General features: G+C 40.4%; 1 protein-coding gene across 1 annotated transcript in view; it reads right to left on the bottom strand.

Annotated features, from left to right (window-relative positions):
• Positions 1–14,136, bottom strand: part of vldlr (very low density lipoprotein receptor) — a 65,409-nt gene that overhangs the window by 35,111 nt on the left and 16,162 nt on the right. The window contains exons 3-4 of the mRNA XM_026174470.2: positions 10,823–10,945; positions 903–1,025 (exon numbers count right to left, since the gene is read on the bottom strand). Coding sequence (XP_026030255.1) covers positions 903–1,025; positions 10,823–10,945 — 246 coding nt within the window. The remainder of the gene's footprint in view (positions 1–902; positions 1,026–10,822; positions 10,946–14,136) is intronic.

Genomic DNA, 14,136 nt, shown 5'->3' with positions numbered 1-14,136 from the left:
CGCTGCAGTAAGTCATCACAGCACACAGTTCAAGGACAACAAGGGTGCAGACTCAACAGGAACAAACAATTACCCGTAGCTGAGCTTCTGAGTGTTTTCAGCTGCTTCAGAGCTGATACTAAGCAGTATTTAAACAATGATATATGTATAGTGTCACACATTAGTGCTAATGCTCAAAATTGGCACCTTTTAGACAACATGAGTCACGCACTCAGCACAAATGTGCAAAGCCAATTATTAAAATCTTCCAAGATATGGCTTAAAAGTATGCAAGCCATTTTAATGTGTATGTGAAGTAATCATTTGCCCTAATTAAAAACCTAAATGTCTACAGGGTGCTTCACTGTCAGATTGTGTTATCGTTCAGACCGGGCTGTGCAGGAAAAGCCGTTAGCTTGTTTATGCAAGAATTTAGGATAAACAGCTGGAGGCGGCAAACTGATGCCAGCGATTAGAAGCAGTTTTAATACTTCAATAAAAGCTGGAAACCAAATGCTACAAGTAATAAGCAGTACTTCGAACACTTCTGAAACACTTAAACACACCAAGAACTTATGTGCACTTGTGATATTAATGAGATGGCAAAGAAAACTGCTCAGCTGCAGCTCTAAAGGAGACTTCAAATGGCTTCACAGTGATAGTCTCAATTCATTACGTCCACGGCAGCATTTCTGCAGCTCCCAGCATCACGGTGCTCATCAATGAACAGCAAACATGAGAAATGAAGATGTCACTGCTTAGCTGTGACAAACTACACGAGTGTTTGATGGCAACCTGGGAATGTTTTAAATCCCAAAGGATTTCAAGAACACCGAACAATATCCTCATCACTTAAAATGAATAGCCAGTTATTGAAATCAACTGAAGTCATGTGCACTCCAAGCCAAACAGCGTCCACCTACCACAGTTGACCTCGTCCTCGCCGCTGTCGCAGTCCTTCTCACCGTCACATTTCCAGAAGACTGGGATACACTGGGTTGAGCCGGCGCCACAGCTAAACTCATTCATCCGGCATGTCCTCATGTCTGTATGGAAAGAAAACAAACAGATCTTAGATATTTTCATGCTCCGTCATATATTCCGTGTGTGTGTGTATATATATATATATTTTTTTTTTAAATGTTTAACATATTTTGTAAATTACATATTTTCTCCCTTTACCAACAACACAGGAAATCAAAAAGACAGAACAGCAGAGATGTTTGGCGTTCTGCTGCAGTCACTAAAAGGCCAAAATGTACCACTAAGAGTCCAGCTGACTGCTGGTGCTGTTCCAATGAATGATGTATTCTACAGGGATATTAAAAAGGACCAATTTAAGCTGAGATGGCTCAACTGTCTGCGTGCTTTTGTAAGCAGAGGTAAGAATGCAAGACTCCTTTACATGGGTTTAGGAAACGATGCACATCATGTTTATGTGATGAACAAAAACACTGTATCATCTAAAGGCTGCAGCGACTCAGTTACCTTTTAGGTTCATTCGTGGCGGCCCCAATGACAGTAACTGACATTTTGTGAGAGCTGGAGGGCTCGGGGCAACGTTATGCTGCACTGAGGTGCGACTGAAAACAAAGTCAGATGTTCACAACACCTCAAGAACCATACAATCGCAAGCTGTTAGATAATCCATTTAGCTGGAACAGCAACAGCTTTGATGCAGCAAAATACTATTTATACAACAGTGTTGAGATTCCTTTCATGTTTACGGTGCAAATATTTTCCAGGTTAATCTGTCAGAATGTACATCATCTTTTCCATTGTCTTCGGTTTTGTTTTAGCATTGTCAACTTTCTTGATCATGTACTTTATTTTAAAAGCCAGCTACTAATACAATACGATCCCCTTTATGGCCAGAAAAGGGGTTAAATTCCATCTCCAGAAATGCGACTCAGAATTCTACTGAACTATCAGGAAGCCCCTTTTTCCTCCCCCAGGATACATATTCCCCAAACAATACTTTCTTCCATAAAATTTCAGCTCCAAGATCAAGTTCGCTTCTTATCCCTTCATCTCACACTGGAGATAAGCAGCATGCACATAAAACTGGCTGTGCAGTGATAAGAGCTGCTCGGTGGAGCAGCAGATGAAGGTGAATAGAAGAGTGACTCCCACAGATGTATGAATTATTGACTATGAGAAGTGTAGTTTGGGTGATAAGCCAGGCTGGTGATATACTGACATAATTCTGAACCCAGTTTGGTCTCTCAGCTGCACACTGCACACACAGTGCACAGGAGCCAGTGTGCGCACTAACACTTATCCCCATCACTGACTAGTTGATTTTGCAGTCTCCTCTTCACTCTTAAGAATACAGGGTGAAAAGTTCCAGTTCAGCCATTAATCAGTAGAGTACAAGTTTCTGCATAGTCTGTACACTGCACGCGCACACAAAGTACTTGAGCAGGCTGGTTTGATGTCTGCATCAGAATGAAGGTTATTTCACTGAATGGCATGCTTGTTGGTGCCAGACAGGCTGACCTGAGCCTTTCAGATGATATGCTGGGATTTTGTTACCCGTTTAAGTTCAGAATGTGGCTGCTGGGCTGGGGTTAGCATTCACTGTTTTCTTGGCTAGCTTAACTTTAGCATGCTGGCTGGCTGTGCAGATGCTTGCAAATAGCTGAAATTGTGTTAGCAGAATAATGCAGTTGTTTCTGTCCTGGATGCATCACGCTCTTGTCCATGCTATAAACTGTGCCATTATTTTCCCACTTAGACACATGAATTGAAATCAGCTGATTGCGGTGGAAGTGGAACCAATAAGCAGAATCGATAGGCAAGCCAACTACAGCTGGGCAAACACTGCGATTTTTTTTAGTCGCGTTATTCAGCTCCTGCTCAAACTGTACGATTGACTCGCAGGGGTTAGAAGTTCCTAATTCACGATGCAGGGTCTCACACTATACGGCCCGATGCTCTGATGCGACCTCAGTGCTCACACTGTGCGTCCATAACATGAAGGTTATAACAAAATCTGTCTCTCGCTCTGAGTGACACACAGACCACCACCATCAACTTTGCTAAATTGCTAATGAAAAACATTAGGCAGCTGTGATTGAGCAGCAGTGTCCATCCAACTATTTTCACGGTTGTTGCGGTCGTGATAATTTTGTGAGGCCACATCGAAAAGGCTCAGATGAGCAAATACAGAAATTAAAGTGAAGACTGAGCAGCACAACAGTGATGAAAGCACAACTTGTAGAACTTTGGCAAGCTCTACAAGTTGTGCTTTCTTCACTTGTGTCCAGATCACACGCTGCACTGTTGTGCTACTCCGTCTTCACTTTCATTTCTGTGTTTGCTCATGCGTGGTGTGACAGGCTGCGGTGACACCCTCACGATGGCCAACAGGATTTCAAACAGGTTTGATTTTCTTACGAAGCGATTGATGATCGGAAGCTGGTCGTGAGGTGTTAATCGCTTCTCGTTACCCCACGTATACTACACGATGCACGACACACGATGAAGCCGAAACTCGGGCCGACCCCCAAAACAGTCAGACGACTGAAAAATCGGCTCAAAATGGGCCAAAAAAATAAATAATAATAATAATAATAATAATAATAATAATAATAATAATAATAATAATAATAATAATAATCCATCCATCCATTCGCTACCGCTTATCCTTTTTCAGGGTCGCGGGGGGTGCTGGAGCCAATCCCAGCTGTCATAGGGCGAGAGGCGGGGTACCCCCTGGACAGGTCGCCAGTCTGTCGCAAGGCTAACACAAGGACAGACAACCATTCACACTCACATTCACACCTAGTGGCAATTTGGATTATCCAATTAACCTATCCCCACAAACTGCATGTCTTTGGACGGTGGGAGGAAGCCGGAGTACCCGGAGGGAACCCACGCAGACACGGGGAGAACATGCAAACTCCACACAGAAAGACCCCGGCCTGATGGTGGAATTGAACTCAGGACCTTCTTGCTGTGTGGCAACAGTGCTAACCACCGTGCCACCGTGCTGCCCAATAATAATAATAATAATAATAATAATAATAATAATAATAATTTCGCACCGTGTATGCCAAGCTTAACAAGACCAAGAAATTTAACTACTTGCACCACTGGGAACTAGTTCTTGTAGAGAACTGCTTCTCTATTCCCATCCCTATCCAACCAGGTACTAGCAAGGTATACAACAATGAAGTGACTGAAGTCAAATTTGAGTTAGCAGTTGGTAAATTCCAACAAACTACAATTGAGCTGAATAAAATTTGTATTATGGCATTTTAAGATTATGGTAGTTTCACAGCAAATGACATTAACATTTCTCATTAACATTTTTGCCTAAGGAGGCCTTTATAGGGGCTTACAAAGGCTCATTCATCTCCCTTTAGACTAGAAATAAAAATAAATAAATCATTTGTCTATATAAACTAGTGATGTTTCCACAGTGAAGCTGGCTTAGAAGGAAGCGTCCAAATGGAGTTTCTTTCAAACCTTCATGGCAAATCACTGCCTCCAGGTAAAACCTCCATTACCTTTTCCTGAAAATTCTTCATATTTTATTAACTCTGTAAAGTCTGAACTATGAAAAACCAAACTGTTGTTTTGAATCCAACTGGACTTTTTGTGGAATCTTCTGAGGAAAGAAAAATCTTGAAAACTGAAACACTCATGTACACAAAAACACAGCTGTTGGCTTAATCTTTGACTTGATTCTGTGATTAAAATCAAAGACCAAATGGCAGCTCTGTGTCGTCCATTTGTCTTTACCGATTTTGAACGTAGCTCTGAGCCCCTCCAAGCTAACATACACATGCAGTTTCTCCTCAATACACTGATAAGTGCTCCCAGTAACCAATTACGTAGAATCTAAAATGGAATTGAGAGACTGGTATAACAATTATACCACAAGATTAAATACATGTTAACACTGTTTCAAGGAAGCAAGCTTTAAATTATTAATCTTATTTAATGCTACTTCCAATCATGAACACTTTCCAAGCCTCGAGTTTACACCAATTTAAATTTCTCTCATTAGCCACATAAAACTGACACTTGAGACAAAGCAAACATGGAAGAATCCTGCCAAGATCCACATAGTGAAACTACGCCTGTTCTGCAAGTTCTGTTTACCAAGAGGTCTCAAGTGTTTTTGTACAGGGAAATAAACTGAAATAATTTCCAGAAATGCAACTGCAGTACAAAAGTCCTTCATGCAAATGTGAAGGAAAAACAGGCATGTAGCCACTCAGACGACGTCACTCTGTTGCCTGCTGTAAAGTCATGAGCAACAGCTGGTCAAACAGTACAGCGATAAATGCTACAGTAGCAGTGTTGACTGGCACGTACACCACTGTAGTTATGACTGGAACTTCTCACACAGACTGCAAACTGATATCCCTGTCAAGACCTTCAGTTGACTGAGACACTTTTCCAAGTGAAAAGTGAGACATGCACTACAAGCTTTTGTAGAGCATAAACCGTACAAAAGCTCAAGCTGATTTCAGAGAAAAACACTTAGATGAGTTTCATGACTTCAATCAGGGGTGAAAGAAAAAAAAAAAGGGGGGGGGGGGGGGGGGGCAAGTTAAATGGCAACTGAAAGTTACTTTGTTCTTAAACTTGGGAATGTGGCTCCTCCAACCCACCGGACCATACTCTCACCTGCCAACATTCCCGTTTATCCTGGGGTTGTTATTCTCCTCAAATGTGTTACTACAGTAGAGAGTCTCACCACTTCAAGCTTCTCTAACAACTCGTCAGTTAATGTTCATAAATACACAAACAACACCTCTGATTATAAATAATATCTATGAATGTGAATTTTTAAACACCAGTTATATACAAGTTCCCATTCATAAATATTTTCTATTCCATTGTTTTGTGCTCAAACCTTGATAATGTTGCAATACAGACCTCTAACATTTGCTTGATGGCCTACGTATGTGCTGCGTATGTTGCATTTGTAATTGCATTTTGTAACCAAGCTAGTGGATGGACAGACACACTTTTTACATACGCACAACTTTATGAGAGCTGCTTTTTGACAGGAGCGGTTGAGTTCTGAAAGCACTCCCAAATACTCCTAACCCTCCTGTTATGTTGGTTTCCAGGAACACGAGTTATGCTTCTGGGTTAATTTGACCCGGGAGAAATTTACTCATCGAAAAGTGTCAGAAACACTGGCATTGATTTTACAATTTTCTTTTATAATTATGATTAGTTTCATTTTCTGTAGTGATGCAGATGACATGTGACATCTCTTCTGTTCTGGGTCAATCTGACCTGCAACATAACAGGAGTGTTAACCTGCAGCTCACCAACCTTGTTTGCGCCCCCATTATTTTAGCGTTTTGCCTGACTGGCCCTTCGTGTCCTTTGGAGCCCCTAATGGGGTTTCGTGCTCTTGTATTAACAGTAAAATAATGTCCAGTGTCAGTTTTTACTGTTGAGTATTGATACTTTTAAAAATTGGTGACCTATAACTACTTTTTCCACTTGTGGTCCAATCCAATACATTGTTACGGGCATTTGTATACATCTGGTACAAATTCATTACCAGCGCTAAAATATGAAGTCCCCGAATCATTTTATGGGTTAAAAAAACAAAACAAAAACAAAAACCCAACCCAAAAACAAAGTTCAACTTAATTATTTTACCAAATAACAAAATCAAAGTGTAACAAAGGTCTTTAAGATGACATCACTTATGCATTTGCTTTTCCTTAGGCCAAAACTAAACAGGCTGAGGATAAATACAGTGAAAGAAAACAGCAAGTTATTTTTTCCCCTTACTGAGTCTTTCGACTGCTGCATCCTGCTGTCATTTACAGTCACCATATTCTCCTTTTCTTGCACCTGAAACCTACGTCGGTGTGTGGAGCTGACAAGATTCAGCTGAAGTCAAATTATATTTAATGGTGTCACCACAGCATGCTGTGTTACTACAAGTAACAAAAGCTTCCCAACAGGTGTTCAAACCAGCATCCATCAGGCTTCTGCCTTCTGACTGAACGTCACGGGCGAAAACAAATAGTGGAGCGACTGAAAGGAAAAACACAACTACTGTTGGATCTTTTCAGCCATGTCAACTTGCTTCACTACAGTTGGCAGTTAAGTAAAAAGAACCTTGTTACTCCAACATTAGTCTGCTTTAGCCAGAACACTGAAACCTCACAACTGTCCAAACTAGTCTAATCATTACTTTGTCACATTCAACATGATCAGCTTTACACTGGGTCAAAATGTGGTGCGCAGGCAATAAGACGTGTTTGTCAAATACACAGAGAAGGGTTTGTCTTCAATCCAACAACGCGACCTGGCTGCTTAGTATTCCAAGACATTCTAGTTCTCATTTGTCCCATCTGGGAAGCCATACACTGATTTGCAGTTACTGAATGGATAACAGCAGGTGGTCAGCCAAGTCTTGTTTAACAGTGGTTGTATTATACAAAGTTATTTCAATGTTTGAACTGATGCACAGGGGGATGAATTAGAGATTTAATTCCTTTTCATTCATTTCACTGACGACTTTACAGTGGAGTTTCTCTCCATTTTATAGGCCTAAAAGTCTTTGTTTTCACTTCACCCACTTTGTCTTTCTAACTGTAGGAATTCTGTTGTAGCCTCAGCAACACCTAACAGCCAACGGCTTGGAACAACTGCTGCTGAAACGACTCCCCAACGGGTCCCGCTCATGTTTTGGCAGAAAGCACCAAACATCCCCTCACAGGAGTGCAGAAAGGATTGGCCCCCAACTCTAAGATGTTGCTTTTCTGCTGGTTGTTACTTTCGTATCGTTTTCAGGTTTGTGCACTGAACCTGCTGAGTTGAAATACTGCAGTGGGAGGAAAGGGACTATACCAGACACACGACTGCTCATTGTGAAAACTCAGAGCTGGTGCGCAACCCTGTCAGACACCTGAGATGCTCTGCTGCCCCAGCAAATCTCACTCCAAACACTGATAAAAGTGTTGACACCCCCGTGTTCCAAGTTAAATTTAGTGCCTGGTTCTATAATTGTAACATTAACCATTTGCTCGTGTTCCCCCAAATAATGTTGAAAGTCATGTCTGTAACAAGCTTGAAACTGTCTAACTGTAAAGTCATTATTTTAGTCCATTTATTGCAATAATTTAAACCCCCACAACAAAACTGTTCCTTCCAACCTTCACTGCCATGCAAGTCGAGTTCTAGGTCACAGAAATGACATAATAGGAATTCTTCAGGGACTTTAGGACTAAAACGTAGTTTGATTTTCTGCTTTAAAAATAACAAAGGAAGGGTGTTGATGTGTGCCAGACCAGAGTTTCAGTATTCTTTTACAGCAGCATTCATGAGCTATACTTTCTGCATTTTTATCATCTGCAATCAAGATTTTAAAGCTGCAGTGAAACCACTTTCATCTCCACTCTGATGTTTATCTATACACCTGAGGAGACACCAAAGTCCATTTGTCATTAATGCAGCACAGTGGAGGCAGCACACAGAAGTGATTCATTGAAGATCATCATCATGAGTCATCTCTGATTTCAACAAGCACCTTGGTGAGACCTCATATCACACAATATTTAAAGCACAGCAGCTTTCCCATTTAAACAACTTATTTGACAGTACTGCTTGTGGGGGGGGGGGGGGGGGGGGGAACTCTTCCCTCACTGCTTTCAAGTACCTCGCTGAATTTCTGCAGCAGCATGAGGGTCTGTTATGAACAGCAGGGAGACTACCATTCACTTTGAGCTTTAAAAAAAACAAAAAAAAAAAAAAACAACCCAGTCTGACCTCATGGAAAGCTTATTAAAGTTTATAAATGTGCTCTAGCATGAGTAAAGGCAACTGTGCTTGAAAATACAAGTTCAGCCACAGTTTTAGCTTCCCACAAAGGGCAGGTATGAAACTTACACCAGTTAAAATCTGTAGAAAGCTCTGCATCGGGAACATCTCGCTGCACTATTTGAATACATTTCAGTGTGCAAATTCAATTTCATTAAATTTAGGCCAAGAATTTTATTTTATTTTTTTAATTAGTACTTTTGAACTTCCATTGTGTTGGTTTTTGGGGCCTAGAAGTGACCATTTATGGAAAAGTGTGTGGACTGTTATCAGCAAATGCTATCAGTGCTTCAACAAGCCACATCCATGAAATCTTAAACCAGCTAATTAGTGCAGAGTAAAAAACTTTTAAATCCATTTAACTCATTACAACTGAAGCACAAACTTCACCAACCACATCAAGCCATTGGTCACTTTAAGAAATTAAAATGCACCAAGACGCACAAATGACGACGAACGGCCAGTTCAGTGACAAGTTCTCCCCAAAAAGAGAGTTTCTGTACCAGGCTGCAAGCATGCTTTTAATACTGTAAAAGGTGGGTCTCAAATGGGCATTACAGGACCAGCAGCAGCTGCTTCTCGAGTCAATGTAAACCTAATACTGTACCAGGCAGCAAACCAAACATGCAAACTAACATGCAAACTAACATGCATAGACATTTGATCGTGTGTGCTTCAACTGTCAACTCTAATCTTAGAATTCATTTCATATTTTCACTGTTTTTAATGCATGGTCTGGGATCCCAGTCACTACCAGTTATGGGGAAGCAGCTTTAGCTTTCATGCACCAAGCTGCTGGAGCAACAGACTAACTGATAACACATTTGAAGACTAGCATTTAAAACCACACAAGTCAGACGAGCCATCACATTTACATCAAATTTGGGTTTTTGAAATCATTGTGTGTCATTTTTATCGGTCTATTGTTGCCTTTATATCATCACTGGTTATGATTCTATTATTAATTCAGCTTATTACACTTATCAATTCTGTTTTCCATAATTCATATAGTGCAACTTTTGCTTTTTGGGGTGACAATGGACTTCCACCTCAACTAAAATGTGGTATAAAATAACGTTTTGCTTGCTTGCTACAAGTGTGATGCGTGCTTGTGTCTGCCACGACCCCATGGGAGGAAGGCCGACCTGTCTGTGGTGGCCTACATCCTTGTGGCTGATGTGAGCCAGTCACAAGGATGTGAGCCAAAGAAGGCTGGACAAACAATTTTTAGGTCAATTTATCCTCAGTTTTTTTGGGGCTGAACCTACAGTTTCCACTGCTGTTTGTATCTTTCACAGAATTAAAGTATCTCATGCTGCTTGACCTCCTGAGAGAGATGTGTATACAAGCTCAGGTTTCACACGTTAATGTTCATGATATTGTTCCTTGTCGTTAATCTTAATCTGTGTGATGGCTGCTGTGCAAACCTGTGAATGAACCCATTTTCCTCCAAGTAATTTATAAATTAACAGGAGTAACCGACCTGCATACAGCAGTGTCCTCTCCAGCGGCAGATACAGCAGGAACAATAATCAATCTTGCAGCATGCAAACCTTTTACTCAGCACTAAAAAGACTTCAGTTCTGGGGCTCTCACTGTGTGCGATCGAGGCTGATTATTTAGCCCAAGACCAATTCTTTGCCCCATTGGTCTTATAATAACCGTACTCTTAACTGCTGGGGAAAACTGAAAGCACCATCCCCTTCCTGTTTCTGTTACAGCCAAGCCTAGATTTTCTTAAAAGATTTACATGGGGTTGCAGACTGAACAGCACACTGAAATGACCACTGCCACGTTAAAGTTGGTTACATTTCATATTGATTGCATTGTGAAATTTACAATAAAGTAAGGTTGATCTAATGAGATAATCAGGCATTTAGACAATTACATTCTTACAAACTGAAAGGTTCCACTTTAACAGCTTACAGGTTCAAAACTAAATTCTGACCGAAAGATTCATATTTACTTTAGTTGCACATGTAACACTTGACTGTTGGTGTAGCGCAGCGTTCATCAAAAACCATCTACTTACGGCAGATGTCCAAGCTCTCATCAGAACCGTCTTCACAGTCTGGCTCCCCATCACAGTGCCACCGCTTCGGGACACACTGCCCATTGTCACACACAAAGTCTGACTCCGCACAAGTCTTTTTAACTGAAACATGGGAGAGAAAATGAAATCACTGAATGAAATGTCTCACATTATACAAAGAAAAACACATAATATCAAGGGAAAGATCAAATCCATACTGGCGTACTTCATGAATATGAATTCATTTTTGCTCCTCTCCTGTGAAAAGGTCACCAGTTTACAACCTGTTCTGATCAAGCGAGATTCAAACACTACATTTGCATAAGGAATGCAGTCGATACGGTCCTCGGGAGGTTCGAGTGTCTCGCTCACCTTCCATCAAAGGGGGGCTGAAGACAAAAATAAAGTGTAATTTTTATTTGGTTGTAGGTCTGTTCTGGGACCTCACAACCCTTCAAACAGAACATATCTGTGACAGTCATGAAAAGGAAGATCAGCAGCTCTCACACTGCTTTAGCTTTACAGATTTATTGCACCACAAACATTTTGACATTTCAAGCACTGCTGTTTTTTAGACTACGGTGATGCAAGGCTATGCTGAAGCTACATGCCCCCACCTGACACATGTTTAAACCCAAATCTTCATGGTCCAACTAGAAACTACATTAGTTCACTTGTGTTTGAAGACAGCCAAGCACAATAAATGCGTGCTATAGCCAAAGAACCATGAATGCCCAAAGCCCATAAATGGTTGTGAACGACTGGCTTGGTGGTTCATTCCTTTGAAATTATTGCCCTGCCTCAGGTTTCCATCTTTTACACTTATTTTATTCTCCATTAATATCAATAAAGTGCTAAAACCATTTAAAGCCATGAGCTTCCCCCATTTTAAAGACCATATAAACATAAGGTTTACAAAACTAGGTAGTAATTAGGTAATAATTTACAGGTCGGTCAACTTCTACAAACAGTATATGCATAAGAGCACTCAGAGTGCAACTCCACCCAAAGGGCGAGGGTTATAATAAAATGATTTCTTACGTTGTTAGCATTGTTAATATGGAAATTAGAATGACAAAGACTCTGGCATTGGCACAAATGCTCTATGAAAACGATGCAGGTGTCATTAATGGGGACGCCATAACACGTATAAAAATGTTTTTCGATCTTCGTTTGAGCTCATTATCTCCCAAATAACTATTTCTTTAAGAGGTTTTGAAAATATCCACTTCCTCCCCAATTCGTGTGACCCTGACCCTTGACTGAAGCATTACATACCAAAAGGGTGAATTTTCTTTACTCATGATTGGAGCAGAACTAGCTGAAATCTTTGGGTACCATAAGCTGGGCATTCAATTTTGACCTTGGCTGCAAACAGTGAATTTCAAGGTCAAATGCTTAGGCCTTGTGGGACATTAGTACCTAGGTCGGCCATTTTGTTATTAGCCTCTACATCACAGTATTTGAAAATGTTGGTGTAGCTTCCAGTGTTTAAGCTAGACTGCAAACAGACAAACTAAAAGATCACATACTCCCTTTGGAAGGAGAATATTGTTCCTAGAATGTCACTTAAAGTCTGGAGTATAATAGTTTACTTGTCCTTTTGCCATGTTAATTATGTGGTTACACCTTTGACTTTCTGTCATTGTTGTATTTTTACTCAGTTGTATATAGTATTTGTATTCTATTTTTTTTATCTTATTGTATATTTATTTTATTTTATTCTACTGTATATAGTATTTTTATTCTATTCTGTACAGTTGGGTACTGTATTTATTCTTATTGTATTCTAATTTTTGCCTCATAACTTTTGCACTGTCCACTTCCTGCTGTGACAAAACACGTGTGGGACTAATAAAAGTTATCTTATCTTCATAACACAAACTTTAAATTATTCTCAGTAACACTCTCACATTAAAAAGGAAAATACACCTTTATGCAAGTGCAGTCTCCAGGCTATGTTGGATTGATGAATCTCAACCAAACCAAAGTTTCAAAGAATCTGATAGGAACGACTAGAAATGTGGAAAGATGTTAATTTCTCATGTCGGTAGAGAAGACACAGAAAGGTTTCCAAGAAAACTTGTGAAACAACAAACTCCAACACTAGCATCTCTACTGGAGGCTCAAGAACACACTTCAGCCCTCTTCACCATCTGACCAGAATACAAATACAGACTTCAGAACCAACTCCAATTTGAAGCTCATGACAACAGCCAGCCACAGTGGGACTCATTACCAAACTCTTCTTTTATTAATTAAATCTGGATTCTCATCTTTCACGCATCAGTGAGCCTCAGTTCAGTCTGGGCTGAAAGTAAAACAGCTCTGATCTCCCAGAGAGAATAACAGTCTGAGACTCAAATACAACAACACGTCAGCAGCTGAGAGAGCGTGAAGGAATAAAACTAATTTTTAGTTTTCAGTTCACCATCACTGTTCGCAAAACCAGTCATCTGCTTCTGTTCTAACTGGCTATAAGTAAAACTCCAAATCTTCCCTGCAGTCACTCGATGCTGTGTATAGTGTACACTTCCAAAACCCGTTTGAAATAGAGTTCCCAGTCTAATTAAAATTGGCCATCAGGAAATCCTGCAAAACATTGTTGGGAATTAAGTATGGCCATTTCGAGAGTGCTAAAGCACAGTACTGTGTACTGATAAACCTACACGCTCTTAAAAAGGAGCAATATAATCGTTCCATCTCAATTATCTTGTTTTTAATAATTGTTGGAAGCCATAATTTCAATTGACAGCAAAGCCCTACTTCCTCTCCCATCATCCCTTGTTCTTTTCTCCCTCCTAGCACCATCACATGACCCAGATAGATGAAAGTATAGGAGACACACACAGCTGTAACTATATTTAGCTCTGCTCTATGTGCCACCTTGACATCACCAGGTCATCATGTCCCAAGGGAACCTAGCAAAGCTCCTGATGGGGACTGAGCCAACATGGCAGGTTCTGAATGTCATGAGATTATATTCATGTGTGCAAATGTTAAGAGGAGAATAACCCATCAACTCCACTCTTAAAACTCAGTGAAGGATACGAAAGAAGAGGACAATGTGATTCGAATGCATTTATCTGCATCACAGACAAAATGTGTGCAGCATTCGTCAGGTCCTTTTATGACTTAAATATTGGTGGATCAATTTGAACCTCATACGTCACTTTACTCAAGTTCTTACTTTCAAACTTCGTCACCATGCTAGATGGGTAGGCAGGCATCCATGGTGCCCGCCTACCCATCTAGCATGGTGACTGTCTTTATGGCTGAGGAGTAAAAGGCAATTTTGAGGGATTTTTTTTTTT

The sequence above is a fragment of the Astatotilapia calliptera genome, chromosome 7, assembly GCF_964374335.1.
Source record: "Astatotilapia calliptera chromosome 7, fAstCal68.1, whole genome shotgun sequence".
NCBI lineage: Eukaryota > Metazoa > Chordata > Actinopteri > Cichliformes > Cichlidae > Astatotilapia > Astatotilapia calliptera.
Note: the sequence above shows the minus strand (reverse complement) of the source record. Positions and strands in the feature narration are given on the sequence as shown.